Below are 17253 nucleotides of genomic sequence, written 5' to 3'. Positions count from 1 at the left end.
CTGTCAATTGACTTTTAGTTGATTGGTTTGTTACGCGCATGCGGATTTGGATATTATTTTTTGAAATTAAATATTGCGTTTGCGTGATGTAAAAGTCGTTTTTATACATATTTATATAACTGTCATATATAAAAATATAGTACACCTCGAGTTTATATAAATCTTGTTTTTCAATATATTTTAACGTACTGATATAAGCTGCCTTCGTTGAAATAAGCTGTGTATATGTATAAACTATGTATATGTATACCATGAAATTCTATCTCGTCCTTTAAGAATACATTGTATTTAAATTACAGTAATCGTCTTACAAAAATATCATTTTCCTTACATTAAACATACGATCACGTGTGGTGAATCAAAAATGCCGGAAGTTAATTGAAACATTTTATTCATTATTTTTTAAGCGAAAACAAACAGCAAAATTCAAGTACATTTGTTCCTTACACGTTTGCTTTAATTCGCCTAAAATGTAAGTATGCGATAACATGTCTCGTGTAAGATGCAATGTTAATGCTTTCATGCTTATGAATGTATGCACATCAGTTGTAAATACTTGATGAACATGTTAGTTGATGTATGAAAAAATCAATATATCCGTTTTGTATGCATGCCTAGATAAAACGATCATCATCATCATCAGCATCATCATCATCATAATTGTTATGGAACTTAACAACAGCTCCGCATCGTCATTTTACGATTTCACAAAATTTTACATCTGTTACATAAATCACTCGATAGCCGTTACTCTCTCATCGAAGAGAATACTGTGAAATGCTTACAAAAATGATAGCCGCGGAATAAGGCACACAATTGATGCAACGCGTATTTAATATAGCGATATATCTATCTTTAAGTGCCACTGGATGTCAATGAATTTCTATCAGTGTATGAATCGTCCTGGATATTGTGTTTACGTATATAATGCCTATGGAATCTAAAGCTTCGCAGGAACTATTGTGCCTATATTGCTGTTGTGATAATAGTTTTATTATTATTATTATCAGTATTATTAATAATTAATATTATTATTATCATACTTGGTGTTACTAATAATGACTGGATGATGAGTAGTTTTGTATATACAGGTATCTTATGATATGGGGTGTGTGTGTGCGCGCGCGCGCGTGTGTGTATGCGTGTGTATGTATGTCTATGTATGTATATATATATGTGTATATATATATATGTATGATTTTTTTCACGAACCACGTCTATCGAACAACTTACATAATATGCAAACTGAGGTATTCGATCTACTTGACACAACTCAACTAAAGCATGAACTATGTCGTAACAAGTGCAATTTCTGTACTGTGTACATTTATGTGTATGAGTAAAATCTGTTCTATTTCAAATTCAAAATATCTATTACGAAACAACATGCTCCACCTTATATTTCTTTTACCCGTTCAATGAAAACCAATAGAGTTTAATAATTCTTCTCGTTAAGTTTACCTATATACATCTTACATTACCTCGTAACAGCTACGGTACAGTTAAATAGTTTCCTTCTTTTACCAATCCATTTCCTCTCGAACAACTATATCCTTTGCCTAGCTCGTTATTACTGTATTCTGTATGACTGTCGTAATATTTACGTAAAGCGTAGCTCGATTACTGAATCGTTCTCGACATTCCCCAAAGGGTAGTACGACTTTTGCTTACTTAGGAATCTTTTGAAATGATCGGTGCACATCATGGTTTTAGAAGCAGCTGTAACTTTTCTATGCGAAAGGCTATTTAAGGCTACGTGGTGCGTGGAACGATATACTGGTGTGCTTCTTTTTCTTTTTTTTTTTTTTTAAGTTTTCGTCCATTAAAACTTACGTTTTAAACTTTACGGAATTAGTTTTGTAAAAATATGCCTTAGTCATTTTGATGTAATATACTTCGTGTGTGTACGTGTATGTGCGCGGGTGCGTAATATCTATAAAGTATTAGACCGAGAACAGAAACGACAATGTAACGTAGTATGTTTTGATCATATTTCTGTTGTTGCCGTATGTTTGTTTTCTTTATTTCGTAGAGTTCAGACCTGACAATTCGTTCCAAAGCAGCTATTATACTCTTTGAATCTTAATAAGCTCGATTTCTTTGAAACGATATACCATATTGTATAACGAACCTCTTCATTTGGTAAAATTTAAAGAACAGAAGAAAAGAAGATGAGAAATGAAGAAGAGAACGAACATGAGAAAGAAAGGAAAAGAAGAATATGTGCACCGATTTACGTATTGACGATAATGTCAACAATATCATATGTATAAGTAATATACGCTCTCTCATGCATATAACATCTCAACGAAAATCATCCATGAAACACGATTTGCGAGAGCGACCTCTTAAAAGCTATTTACAAAAACGAATAGCGATACGTAGGCTTTTCATTATATTATTATCCGCTGCCTTTGAGCATGCCTCTAACTTTCAACAAACTTGCGCACTCGATGTCGATCCACAGGGTTAATTTCCTTTCGTATCTCTTATCTTTCGATAGTTCCCTCGACGCAACTACCGAGCGCGTATTAATAATAATAATAATAGTAATAATAATAATAATAATATTAATATTAATGAAAAATATAACGACAGTACGATGGATACACACGTTCTCCGTGAAAACGTGCACGCGATATATGTATATAAATCAGCGAAGAGTACAATGTCAGAGGCTTACGATACTTAGAAGAGGACGGCCTTGACATCGGTACTTAAAAAAATGTCCCTGTGGAGGTTTATATGTTTGTAAACGAGGCTGTCAGTAAAAATTATTGAATCTGGCAACAGACCGTCTTGCATGGTATTGGAGTCTCGCCTTCCTGACCGTATAACGTTCGTAATTTAAAAACTTTCGAATCCATTGCTAGAAACGGTGAGTTGCCGGTGTAACAGCTTTCATATACTTCAAAAGCTTCGTCGATTGGCATGTCGCCTTTGTCTTTAACGGGCTCCTTCCGCGCTGGAATCTCTTCCTTCCGCTCAGACATATTTGGCACTGATTTCGACGAAGTTGGCGGATCTGCTTTCAAACTGATCTCCTCTATGCTGGTAGCGCTCTCGCGTGCCAATCGATAATATTTCTGCACGTAGTCCACGTTAACCTGTTCAACCTCGATGGTATCGTCCTCCGCAGCTTCTCCTTCGCATACTATTCCCTCGCTTTGTAACATTCTCTTGGGAGTTACCAGAGGCTCGATGATCTCAGTTTCCCAGCATTCTAACACGTCAGGCTCTTCTATGCTGTCCAAGGAATCTATTCCGCTACCACTCTTTTCGTCCTCGATGCTACTGCTCCTCTTTCGCTCTTCCTCCATCTTCCTCTCCGTTGTTTGTTTACCCGTTTCACTCTTGTCCGGGGCTTTGATCGTCGTGGCAGCATCGTGACATCGTCGTAGGCTCGGTTCGTACGTGGAAGACGTTAACAGCTTACCATCTTCCGAGACTATGATCTCTCCTTTTTCAAAGGTCCTCACGTTCATCGTGTCCTCGACAATCCCATCGTCGTCCTCGTCATCCACATTCTCTGTACGTCGAATCTTCGTATCGATGTTATTGGAGGGATTCCGCGCGTGCGATTTCCCTTGTCTTTTCGTTCGCCTTGCATTGACTCTCTTCGAGTCTATCCGAGAACTTGAAGCAACCCTCACACCCGCAACGCTATCCTTCTCAGTAAATTCGCAAATATCATCGACAACATCCTGTTGCTGTTGTTTAGCCAGATTCTTCCTCCTCGTGATGTTCGCTAAGTCCTCCCGCTGGCCGCAAGAATCCGACGAGGACACCATCTCGTGGTCCACTTTGCCAATCACCACGTGCCTTGCCACTCGTCTCCGTTCCTCCGACCTCCTCTTCGCGTCCTTCTTCCTTCTCGAAGCACCGCTGTTGTTGTTGCTACCATCCGGCTGCTGTTGCTCTTGTCCACTCTTGATGTTACCGAGCCCTGCGAATTCCCCGCAGATAGCTGCGCGCGACAATGCCGTATTGTCCGCACCGCTACTAGCAGATAGTGCAAGTATGGGGTTGCCTTGCAAGTTTTTTGGCGGCTCTTGGTCCATATCGTCCTCGTCCTCCTCGCAGTCCATCGAAATGGCCGACGCAATGAACAAATCCGGCGACTTCTCCTTGCGTAGCCACTCCGTCACCGCCTGCGTGATTGGATAATCGGATAGTTGCGTCTGGCTCTCGAAACCAGAGTCCTCGTTCGTCGCCTCGATAGTCTCCTTATTTAAGAGACTGCACACTGCTGCTGTCTTTGTTCCAAACTTACCCGATACTTGATCGACTTTCATCGCTTTGTTATCCTGAGATTCGAACTTTGAGTCTAGCTTTGTATCGTTCGACAGATCGATCTTTTGCAGATTCTCAGTCAGATCGTGTGTCTTGGTTTCGTTCTCTGGCTCCGTGGTGCTGTTTAGGTCCGGACCAGGCGTCGGTTCCCTCACGAACTTGTTACCCTTCGCGCTGTACTTCCTCTTGGATAGACTAGTCGACAACGATGATTTGCTGCTCGATAAACATTCGTGATTCTGATCGTCGCGAAACGCCGCGTTCTCCACGCTCTTCGGCGTGATCGATCCGGATCTCGAGTTTTCGTCGTTAGATACAGGAGACAACGGCCTCGACGTGGTCATCGACGCGTTCTTGCTGCTCGAGTCGGAGTCCAGGTTTCCGTTCGTTAAGGTCTCTCCGTTCATTTCGTTGCTCGGTCGTTCGCATAGCTCGTTGGCACTCGGACAATCGTTATTCGCTGCTTCGGTAATGCTTGGCAGTTTGTCGACGTCAGTCGCTTCGTTCACGACCTCGTCCGTCGAAAGAGCTGCCTCCTCGTCCCTGGGGAGGCAGTTGGTCAGTCTATTTGATTCGTTATCTGAACTGGTAAACGTATCTAGCGACTTGGATCGACTGTTTTCTAACGAAGTTGATGTCGGTTCTGGTTGCTGGTCAGACTTGCCGTTATCGGACAATTCGTCGCTTTGGTTCTTCGAGTCGTCCGATATGACACCGTTGCATACCGCGTTCGACTCGTTGTCTACCAACAGGTTAGCGTCCGACGATAACGCACTCGGTTGATTTATCGTCGTGCCGGTCTCGGACGTAGGTGTGTTGTTAGCGGATGATGGAACAATGGGTAGCGGAGTGCGTGGTTCGACGGTACGTCGCAGCTGAAACTCCTGACACTCGGGGTTCAGCGGCCGATTGCTGGTCGTGGTCGTGGTCGTGGTCGTGACCGTGCTTGAACACACTGTCCAGGGCAGTTCGGAAGACGGTAGGCCGGTATCACATTCGGAACTGTACTCTCCTTCCTCCTCGTCTTCCGTGTTACCCTGTATTTTCACAACAATTTTTCCATTAGTTTTTAATAAACGAAAATTAATTACGTAAAACAGTCTGTCAACGAACAGTGTCCTGTTCCATTGCGGTGAAACGAAATTTCAAAAACGAACTTTCGTATAACGCGCATAACGCAAAACGATCTCCTCTCTATATCTATAGTTAACGCGGACAGCGCGCGTCTTTCCGCCAATTATATCGCGGTCCACGATCTGGCACATATATTTCAAAAGCGACATAACTCGACCAAGTTTTTCCACTTTTAGCCCTTGAAACCTTCTTTCGATAGCTTTGGCGTCCTCCCGATACAGGACGAAATTATTTTTAGTTGTGACGGCTTTCGAGCAGAAACGCAATACGTGCGCACACATAGTCGTCGCTGTCCTAGCATCTAGAGTGCACGACCGATATCGATTTCCGGAGACAGATCTCGCCTGTACATATACCGACACGATTTTAGACTTTATCGTCTTTCGATTAACTAACGAAACCCCATCATTAACCAACGAAACCCTGTATATTCGTAACAATTTTCCAGAAAACTTTGTACAATCTAAAAAATTCGTCCAACTGTGCCATCCACTCACCGTAGTAAATCTTCTCTGCCTCCTTCTCTTTTTTTTCTTCTTTCGCTTGGCACAGGCCGCTGACATGGCCGCTGACATGGTCGCAAAGTCCGTAGTTCTGATCATTAGCCCGCTCTGTATCGTTACACCTTGGACAGCAGAAATATCGCGAATTAAAACTCTTTCATACACCAGCAAGCATCGTTCGTCGGTTAAAAGTTGGACGAAACGCGCGTCTTTCCAAGACTTTTGCTCCTAAGAACTCCAGCTGAAAATCAACAGGTGGAGAACTCGAGGAGGAAGTGATTACTAACGCGTGTCGAAGGGCGCGAGTATCGAACTTGGCTTCTCCGTCGTTTCCACGCGATTCCTTTCGTTTTCCGCGTGGAACCGAGCACCAGTTATTTTAAATCGCGTCTATTTGAGACGCAGCGATGGTCAGATCCTTTGCCGAAGTCGAGAGATCTCGCGATGCTCCATAGCGGGCGACGATGCTGTAGAAAAGTGGAAAACAAACGAAAATTCACATTATCGTCACATTTATTCTACTAGATAAACTGCGGATTCTTCCGCAATTCTAATAAATTGAAACATACAAAAATGTATAGAATGCGCGGCACGACACGAACGGCTTACTTGCCAAATTTCTTAACTCCGCGAAACAAAAACTAGAGAAAATTCCTGAAATTGTACGAAACAACAGAGCTTTGTCGCCAAAAAATGTCTAAATAGATCTCTATCGGATTTCATCGTTTCAAGACTGAATACTCCGATTATTTCGATCAATAACGTGCGTATGTATCGTTGGAAAACGAAGTTTCGGAAAGCTCGACGAACTTCTTCCTCTGTGTACCCTCGTTATTAGCAATGTTATTAGCAATGAAAAATAATATTCACGCAGATACGAGAAGAAACAAGGACAATATAAATTTTCACATTTTTCTATCGCATCGTCTCACTCGGCACCCCTCGCGCGGTCCAATTACGGACAAAGATCGGTGGCTCGTGTACACGGTTGTGCCATCCCTTTCGTGACAATGAGACAATTTTCTTACGAGTCACTTGCGATATACGTGTAATGTCCGTTTGTCACGTGCAACGTGCGAAGCAGCGTGTCGATGCAGGCGATGATTTGACGAGATAACGATGACGAAAGCGAGATATGTTACGGTGAGAGAAGACGCGGATAACGAGAATCGTGACGATTAGGAAAACGTAATATATGCGAGAGAACACACACATACGAGCGTGTTAGAGAGTCTTGGGCTTTAGCTACGATCGCCGGATCATCGACGCGGCGGACATTGTCACCGGGCCACGGCACGCACACGCGGTGGATCGCATGACGCGACTGGCTTATGCGGACGCTGTCCAAGCTTCTTGAGCAGCTTTCTCTGTTTTCGTGGCAGCGAAAACTCGGCACATGCACACGATGTTGTACAACGGCTACAAAGAGTATCGCTACGGTATTCTTTTTATTATAACGTTTAATTAGGCTAACGAATCGGTCTAATTAATCAAGCACAAATATATCGTTTAAATCTTGTATCATCTGCAAACGCGACTTTTGTGCCGCTACAAAGATGCCATACTTTAGAAATGAAACATAGAACCTGGTTAAAAAGTGTTTGAAACGCGTGAAATAGGGATACGCGTGCCAATACTTTTTGTAGTCGCAATGGAATGTAAATCGGTAGGCTAATATAATTAATAATAAAAGTATAATTGCTATCGTATTGCGCTTTGACGTATCACTTTGAATTAATCGATTCGTATTTGTTTGAAAATATCGTTATAAATCGTACAGGGTACCCTGTAAGGAGCATATAAGAAAAGTCTATGCGATACCATTATCGGTGGAACAGCGTCGCTCGATGGTTTCTATAAACTCTGTTCTTCCGCTAGATTACCATCGAAAGGGTATGAAAAGCTCGATTCTTGGACAGCGACGTTATCAACGAGGCAACAAAGTAGCGATCATCATTCCGCGTATTTCCGCGATCGTATCTAAAGAGTAGCGGCTCTCTTTGCGAATTATTACCTTTTACCTTGAATGTGGTAGAGGCACGGCGGTAATAAAACAGCAATGATGCCGATGGACGGGACAGCAGTCATGAATCTGGCTATATCCCTTTCTCCTGGCCGCGCATCCAACCGACACTGTTCTCGTTTAACATTAGAAACAGGAACGATCAAACGTACTAACGCCTAAGCCGAGACATCGCGGGGAAGGAGCAGCCGGGTACAAAACAGCGGCTTCTCGTTCGATAGTCGTGATCTTTCTTTCCTCTCGTGTTACACGTCGCTTACATATATATGCTTTTTCATCCGACCTCTCTCTCTCTTGTGGCAGCGACAATTAAGTTAACGTTAAGCGTAATGCACTTCCGACGTTTAAACGTTCGTAGAATTTGACGATTATACGCGTTAGACGGTAGATTTCTTGTCCAAAATTAAGTTAAAAAGGTGGCGGAGTACGAATCTTTGTTCGAGAGAATCGATTAACGCGTTAAACGCATCTCAATGATGGAACAAAAATACGATAGAAATTAATCGGATATAACGCGTAGCAATAAGATGATAGATAATAACAAAATAGTACTATAAACTAAATAAATTAAAAATATAAATAGAATATAGAGTAAAGAAATCGAAATGTAAGAAATTAAGATTGAATTAAGATTTCTGTTATCGAAGTGGAATTTCCGTCATCCGGAGAAGATCAAGACTAGAATTTTCGAGTCTCGCGAGATTCTTCGAAGCTAGAATCGTTTCTTGCAAGAATACAAATTTGTAGGATCGCGAGAGTGGAGAGACGGCCAGAACGAAACGTCGACCGCAAAACGATTTGCGCGACGTAGCGCTGCTCCCTCCCCCGAAGTGCGTAGATTTTCTCTTGGTCGCAAGAAAGACAACCTCCGCATGTTCGTCCGTTCTCATGTTGTTCCGTCCATCTGTCCATGAACAGAACCAAAGCTACGAGAGAGGGACAGAGAGCGAGAGAGAAAGGTCCGCGTCTAGAGTCATGCGATAGCAAGGGCAGAAAAAGTAAGTAACTCTCTTTCGAGAATCTACTGCCAATGACAGAGAAGGAATGGAAGAAGAAGGAGAAGAAGAAGAAGAAGAAGAAGAAGAAGAAAAGAATAGAGGAGAGCCGAGAAAGACCGATACTCTCTCTACGGCCTCCGGTTCTGACACGCCGCTATCAACTAACCATTTACGTTGACCAAAGGAGGACCAAACATGTAGTGGCCAGGATACATGTAAGGCTGAGGAACCGCTGGTATCACGTGCGGAACGTGTACCGGATCCTGCATCATCATCGGATCAAAGTAGGCACCACCGTTCATCCCGTTCTCCAAAGGTTGTTCTTCCGCCTGTTGTTCATCCTCGTATTGTTCCTCCAGTCTTTCCTCCTCTCGTTCGTCGACCTGCTGCCCCTCCTTCGCGTCGATAAAAATTATAGATTGCTCGTCGTCCATTTCCCCACCTACGCTATCACCGTAACCGATGCTTCTTGTCCCATTCTCGTTCCACATCCTGCTGGTACTCTCCATTGGTAGAATCGCATCTTCTTGCTCTTCCACTACCACCGTACTCTCTTCCACGCATTGGTTATTCTGAAAGAGGAATTTTTGCGCATTAGATATTTGGTGATTATTTTTGTTTGTGAACGACGGGGTTGAAGAAAAGTTCCGAAAGAAACGCGAAGCGATCGTCGAGTAGTGGTTTTTGTTAGACGAATGGACGTAATCCGAGAATGGCGGTCGACGAGTAAAACTGTCGCAACGAACGCGCGAATTATTCTCGTATTGGGGTGTTTAACCCGACCCATTTGTGCGAGATCTACGAGCCGAGACGCACAGCGCAGAGCTGAAAAGAGGATCGACGGAACGATACAGGAGCAACGAAACCACGCGTATACCGTGTTGTTTGTACGCGTAACACTTTCACGCGATACCCGCGATTACGTTTACGATCGCGTTGGATCTATCAAAAAATAACCTTCCTCTGATCGTCTTTTCGGCTCTCCATTATACGTCGTCTATTTTCTCTATACCTCGTAATTCATAATACAGTAGGGTTCACCAGGCAGTTTTGGTACGATCGTCGAATTGACCCACTCGATCGGCCTGAGAGGTACCGGTGCACAAGGCATGGCCGCCAGGACGCTGGGCGCAGCCTGCGCTGCCATCGGCGCAGGACCGACCAGCATCACAGGATACTCGTAATAGTAACCACCCACGTGGTCGTAAAACGTCCCATATCCTAATTGCGCGCTCGAGTCCATCGCTGGAGCATACTCACCGGTACCACAGTCCCTGTCTAACAGTTGCTGATCCTCCGTCGTTTCACTACCATCTGTAATCAACGTAAGAGGATAAGACGAGAGTACGGACCGCGAACTCGCAAGAACTAACATTTATGTTACGTGAAAACACCGAGAGAACAGGTTCGTGCATGCAGTTTCAGTGATTTACATTTTTAACCGTGGGACGTAACTCGCTAACCGGGGACGACGGGTTAACTCGGATCGCAACGTATCTTCTTACCTACGATTTCATCTTTGCTAAAAATTCCGTTAAACGTACAGATATGATAATTTCTTTATTTTCGAATTCCAAGTATTTTTCATCTACACCCCCAATTTTCATTCTTCGCTACCGGTTCGAGCGGAAACAAAGTTCGACGACTAAGTTTCAGCCCTGCAGATACTCTTCAAACCGAAGAAAATCACAGGTTCGAGATTAGAAAGTTGGAAATAAGCTCAACGTGTAACGCTTCGATATCTCAAAAGCAAACAGCCACGAATTTTATAATTTATCTTTCTGCCAATTGTACAGAAAAATTCAACTACGAAACAACTTTTTACCAAACATCGTCCAGAAAATCTTTCGAATGCACGGCGAGTTGAAAGAAGGGGGTGGGACGATACCGTACTTCTGTCTGTCTGTCGGCAACGTTCTCCAACGAGATACGATGGAGTAACGCGGAAAGTCGTACAAACTTGAAGAGAATGGTAGGGGTAACTCCAAGCAGCTTTGCCGGATACCACGCCGGCGATCGGGAAGGCGGACGAGACAAGCCAGAAACTCGATGAAATACGTCACGTTTCTATCTATACCTCTACCTGCGGTGGAATGCGACGCCGATTGGCTCTCGGTGGTCGAGGATGTCGCGCTGGTGTTCGCGTTCCCAGCCCACGGCTTCTTCTTCGACAGATAACCCTTTTTGAACAGCATATCCTGCCTCGGTGTCGTGATCCTCGTGTACTCATCCTCGTTGAAGATAATCTTGGGTTGGGACGTCGAGCCGGACGAATTGTGTCGAGACGCGGCACCCGCGTACGCTCCACCGTTGCTGCTTCCGGCTCTAAGCGGCTTGTACCCGCTCTGTCCGAACCTACTGTGCGTGTCATTTTCCTGTCTCTTCGCGTAACCGTTTCGCAATCCCTCTTCTTCGTCCTCTTCGCCGGGTGGAGCTGAAAATTAAATCGCAAAATATGCTTCATCGGATCCAAGTAATTTCGTTTTCTTTTTTCTTTTTCCCTTTTTCTTTTCTCTTGTCTCCTTTTCCTTTTTCCCGTTAAATGCATGCTGTTGTCGATACATTATCACAGCGACTATCCCAATTTATAAAAGTGTAACGAAGAATATAAATTCTTCTCACCCTGTCTTTCATTAGGCTATTATTTTACCTATTATAGCGTTAGAATTTATAATTTTGCAGTTTACGAGTTTTATTTTCTTTTACAGTACTCCGTAAAACCGGATTACTTTCTAGAGTGTGAGAAAAATTCTTTTCTTCTTCTCGCTAGTTTGCTCAACGCTGCGCAATCTTTATCTACTTGTAACTGGACGTTTCACGATTCTTTACCGAATCTTTACCGAAAGATAGATACGTTTCACGAAACGAATAAACTGCAACGCTATTAAATAATTTCCACGTTATCTCTGTTATAAAATTTACTTGTACAGGCGTAATTAATTACGAGTAATCGAACAACGAGATATAAACCTCTTTCGCATCGATGCAACAATGAATAATCTATCTTCGATCGATCGATCGTTTCACCTATTTGTAACGCGTCTGATGGAACGAGAAGCGTCCGTCGAAGGAAGTTTATCGTTTTCGGTGCTTCGATACAACGTAAGAGTCATTGGAACGGTAACGATTTCACGAGCAGAAAGAACACCGATTCGAATTACGGAGGAATTTGTCACCCGAGCGCAACGGCGTTCGCTAGCCACAAACAGGTCCGTTTGCTCGATACGTACAACGACGTGTCTCACACGCGGTAGCAAAGTCTCGAGAGGAAATCCCACTCGGTGTTCCTCGATCAGGTAAACACACCACTGTTCGAAAGTTTGCGTCCACGAAGTGAAACGTATTCTACCGGTAGAAGGTCTACCGAGAGAATCTCGTTGAGCATCGATCGATCGATCTTCGTATCCTCCGCAAAAAGGAGCTTAAGAATCAAGCACTTGGATTTGCGAATCGATCGGTTTAAAAGTACGCGAGTACTTAAAGTGTGTGCATTGCCGGATACGAGTACGCCAATAATTTTCCACGGAGAATTAAAAAGACTCGTCGATCGACGCATACAAGAATTTCCGTAAATCTATTTAAAAAGAACCGAGACGACCTTAAAACGTTTAAAACGCCATTACTCGCAGGATCGATATACATACGTACTGGATCGTGTATTATTCGACACTGTGTAACTTTTCTCGACGAAGAGTCATATCATCCACCATTTTAGAGTTACAGCTTCTCCTGGTCATATACAGTTACGTACGATACAACGAAGAAAAAAGATGCAAAAGCTTTTTATTTTCTTACGCAGGTTTTCCTAAAATTTGGTGAACTCTCAACGTGCACAATACGCGTTAATAAGTCGGCGTGAGAAACGCGCGAACGTCGATCATTTTCATCGTCGTTTAAAATTGCAACTAGCGACAATTAGTCACGATGTTTCTACAAGTATCGTACTTGGTATTATTCTCGATCGAAAGATTGTTACTTAAGAATAAAACGAGATATTTATAAACGACTAATAATGTAACCTACGTTTATAATACAAAGTATGCTGCTTTCATCATCCATCATGCTGTGCTGTTGTAAACGGCGTATGCGTATAATTAGGATCAAAGAAGTTAATGGTTCGCGACTCGAGAAAAGAAATCGTACCGATTAAAGTATCTCGATCAAAGATCGGGACGTAGGAACTCGAACGCTACGAGAATAAAAAATTAAACGAAAAAAACGAGAATGAAATCGACGACTCTAGCGAAATATAAGCACATTGTACGTATAAATATCTCGCGTTAAATGCTACAAAACTTCGAATAGATCGCCAGTTGGATCGATCGCCACTTGAGAAAAAGAAATACGTTCTACGACAAATCTCTACGACGATTCTACTTTTTTAGCTACGTCCGTAAAAATACGAGATCGAATAAAAATTCCTGGTCCGGTAATAGTACTTCGTTTAAGAGAAAGAAACGCGATATCGTAAAAATGAGAATTATTATTAGCGTAAGAGTTTGGTCAAATTTTTAGAATATCGTACTTTGAGTAGAACGAATTGCCGTATCGGATACTGGCACGTGTAGGGTGAAAGAAAACAATGGTCGGTGCCGTGCATTTTTCTTGCATAGTGACAAGCGTAATTAACTGCTCGAAGATCAGAAGATTATCGTTATAAAGATAGATACAGTATTATGCAATCGTTATTACGGAAACATATTTATACGACGTTTCGCGTCCCAACACCTTACAAACAAATATACGATTTGAAACTTTCTTTTTCAAAAAAAAAAAAAGAAAGCTTTCGGCGTTCTTTCTTCAACTTTAATTCACCTTTTTCTAATTCAGCGATAAATCGATTATTCCGTATAAAACAGATTCGTAAACAAATATATACGTAGAAATAATTATAAGATCTAGATAGAAACTAGGTAAGATCCGATCTACGAGGAAATTTACGGTAATCCATTTATCGGAATTCCATTTATTATCGATGCATTTAGATGGTGGCGGATCAAACGAATTCCTATCGATCGAGTAAATCTGGCTGAACGCGAACCTCGACTGTTTCAACCAGACATCACGGATAATAAGGAGAATCAGCGATTTCTCTTTTTTATCGGATAAGTCGAGCGGATATTTCTCGGTCGGTGCTATTTCGTTACAGCGATCCCGTTCAAACGCCCATACCAATTTCGTACGAAACTCGTGCAAAACTTCTACGAAAATCAACATGTTAATCTTGTCTCTCGAGAACAATCATTTTTCCGTCCTTCTTTTACGTTCCACGATCCGTCTTTTCTCGGCTCGTAAGAAAAAAAGGTATTACGATTGAAATCGTTACACCAGTACCAGATTTTATCTCTACAGTAAATTTTCCAGTTCTACGTGACGATTTATTAGCAACACGGACGACGATATAGCGATTGTTTTTCACCGACAAAAACGAAAAAAGAGAGAAGGTTATCGCATAAGTAATTTTAGACATTTACGTATAATATTTACCTTGTAAATATTTCGGACACTTTTAAACGCGCGATCCATCTTTTTTCGGCGTTAATCTATCAACCCTGTATACCGTACGTTCGGATAAATGGATTTTTACCGTAAACGAATTATACCGTCCGACGATCGGTCGTATCGAACGAAATAGAAGAACACTTGCATAAGACTGTATCTTTATCTAACGTCGCCGACATGCGAGAAACGCAAGGTCCATTCGAGATACGGAGGTCGTAGCGAAGGAGTTGAAAAGAAAAACGAAAATAGAAAAAGAAACCATTACGGATGTACATACGCGCGTAATATTCCAGAGTCTAGTTTCTAATCTACGATATAATTTTATATCGACAGCTTCGAGCTTCTAAAAGCTAACTTTTAACAGGCGAAACAAAGGGTAAACTAGTCGCACGAGCTATCGACCTTCGTTACATCGATCGTACTAAACCTCCGATTCTCCTAAGTATATTGCGCGTAATTTTGCTCCATTACGGCAACCAACAAAATTCGTTTCTATCTACTCTACGATATTAATTTTAGAAAATCGTGACTGGTCATGGGTCAAACGAAACGTGTTTTGCGAAATTCAAAAGTAATTTCGAAAGTGATTCTTCGTCGTTAAATACGACGTTCTCTCTAGTTCGACTACGAGGATAAAGCAGAAAAAAAAGAAACTGGCGTTAAAAAAAACGGTAGAAAAAGCAGATTATAATATTACCAGTAACGTCTGTTCTTTTAATTGGTATCGACAAGATGTTGGTCGTTTAATACGAAGATAAACTAACATCTTCGTCGACGAGAAATTTGTTGACAAGAAATGGACATGAATGGAAATACGCTACTACGTCTGCTCGTGCTTAGACATAACAAATGAATTAGAATAAAAGAAGGCGGGATTAAAATCGGACAAGCGGATCGAGAGCCAGATTTTAAGATATTCGGAACAGCGACCACGTTATCGGTCGTCTCGCAGTTAGAGCAACGCGTATCTCGTATAAAAGTGTTTCTTTCCAGTCACTTTGTTTCACGGTGTGCTACGATACTTGCTATTTCGCGAAACGAAAACAGAGTAAAAGATAGACGAGGACCCGTTGCGCAATAATTTGCCGACTAATAATATCGGTGAATCGACGAGCGACAAGTTAATCGGATCGAAACATCCGTTAATTTCGCGCCACTCTACGCCTAACGCGTGGACTACGGATTTTTACGCGTTTATAGGAAGTCCGGAACAGCGTCGAATCGCGTAAGATTCAAAGCATAGTGCTTTCTATAGGTAATACGTACGTAATAGGTAGAAAGAAAAGTGCCAACTAAACCTGCAGCTACGTATCGCGCGATAGAATTTATCACGTATCACGGCGATAACTCGTAAACTCGTGGCATACGAATTATCGGCAAGTTTCACCAACCACGTAGGTCGAACGAACGCGTTTCATCGAATTTGATTCGCTTTTAAAAAGGTGCAGAAAATAATAAAAAAAAAAAAAAAAAGCTAGAGTGAAAACCGTCCGCTAAGAACCATGATCAGTCTGTTCGACAGGGTTTCCGTACCGTCTTGGTACCTCGCTAAAAGTAGAACGTGTTTGGAGGAGCCGATCACGTGGATAACCTTTCGCTGTCGACGCCACTGCATCTCTCCCTGGCCGTCTCCTTCCTCGCGAAATTCTCCTTTCCTTCGACCCTTGTTTTCCAGCGTATATACACCACCGGTCGGTCACTCGCTGCTCTCTCGCTCCAATTTACACACTCCTTTGCATTTTTTCTCCCCTTCACCTTCTTTAACTCCTTCTCTTCTTCTTGACGACAGAAAAAAGTGGCAAAAGCTTAAAGATTCGTCTATCGTTCGATCCTCTTAACTTTTACGGTGCCTAATCGATCTCTTTGATTATTTTTTACAAATTTTCATTTTAGCACAAGCAGAGAAAAACTTTTCGGAATTTTACGTTTCTTCGCGTTCATTTTGTTATATATTATATCGCGTGTCTCTCTCTCTCTATCTCTCCGTATACATATATATGTCACTATCGGACAAAGATTTCCAATTACTCGTCTAATTTTACTCGGATTATATATCTCGTTAATTTCGTTATCGATTCGAAATTAACGACGTTACACATCGACGGCAATTTCCTTCGTCTCGACAGGCTTTCGACGAAGAAGGATTCTAAGAAGTCCGAACTGAATTCGAGTCTAGGCTGATATTTTTAACCCTTTACATACCGCTGGCGCCTCTTTAGGCGACATTGATAAAGCGCAAACTTTCGTTTAATTTGTTTTTTAGCAGCAAAAAGATAAAAGATGGAAGAGAACTCCGATCTAGAAATAAAACTTTGTTACTTTCCAAAAATAATTCTTGTTTGCAAAAAATTTCGCCGCGAGATAGCGCTCGAGCGGTCGATAAATCGTATTAAAAAAAGGTTCGGAAAAGCGTAAAGAATAAGAAATTCCTAGATCTCTATAGCGTATGTACGTATATATAATCCATATGAACGTCGATGCTCACAGAGGGAGAAGAAAAAGAAGAAGAAGAAGAAGAAGAAATCGAACAGCACGTGGCACGCAAAGTCGAATCTGACAGCGACAGCTCGATTATAATCGAATGTCGCAGCGTAAAAGGTTTAAGGGTGTCTATACGACGATTCACGATAACCCTCGGTGTGATTTCTTCTCTATCGGACGTTATCGGTTTAGAAACGGCTTTACAAACGAGCTTAGAAACGTGAACGGCACTGATAAAACGCGCCAAATAAAAGGAGGATGCAACTGAATAATCTGGTGCACGCGATGCCTCGAGAACGACTGCGGTTGAAGCGAGGAA

At 42.1% G+C, this 17253-nt stretch overlaps 1 protein-coding gene across 6 annotated transcripts in view; it reads right to left on the bottom strand.

The window, feature by feature from the left end:
• Nucleotides 1-1198: 1198 nt before the first annotated feature.
• LOC117234892 (serine-rich adhesin for platelets-like) overlaps nt 1199-17253 on the bottom strand; it is a 51415-nt gene continuing 35360 nt past the window's right edge. For 3 of the 6 annotated variants that reach the window (XM_033496466.1, XM_033496465.1, XM_033496467.1), the window contains exons 2-6: nt 11029-11385; nt 9964-10265; nt 9118-9523; nt 5925-6052; nt 2775-5330 (exon numbers count right to left, since the gene is read on the bottom strand). In XM_033496466.1, the coding sequence (XP_033352357.1) occupies nt 2775-5330; nt 5925-6052; nt 9118-9523; nt 9964-10265; nt 11029-11385 (3749 nt within the window). Of the gene's footprint in view, nt 5331-5924; nt 6053-9117; nt 9524-9963; nt 10266-11028; nt 11386-15986; nt 16336-17253 lie in introns of those variants that run through there. The other 3 variants (XM_033496463.1, XM_033496462.1, XM_033496464.1) reach the window with 3 other exon arrangements.

Source organism: Bombus vosnesenskii, unplaced genomic scaffold, assembly GCF_011952255.1.
Source record: "Bombus vosnesenskii isolate JDL3184/JDL3185 unplaced genomic scaffold, Bvos_JDL3184-5_v1.1 scf7180000013311, whole genome shotgun sequence".
Taxonomy (NCBI): Eukaryota; Metazoa; Arthropoda; class Insecta; order Hymenoptera; family Apidae; genus Bombus; species Bombus vosnesenskii.
Note: the sequence above shows the minus strand (reverse complement) of the source record. Positions and strands in the feature narration are given on the sequence as shown.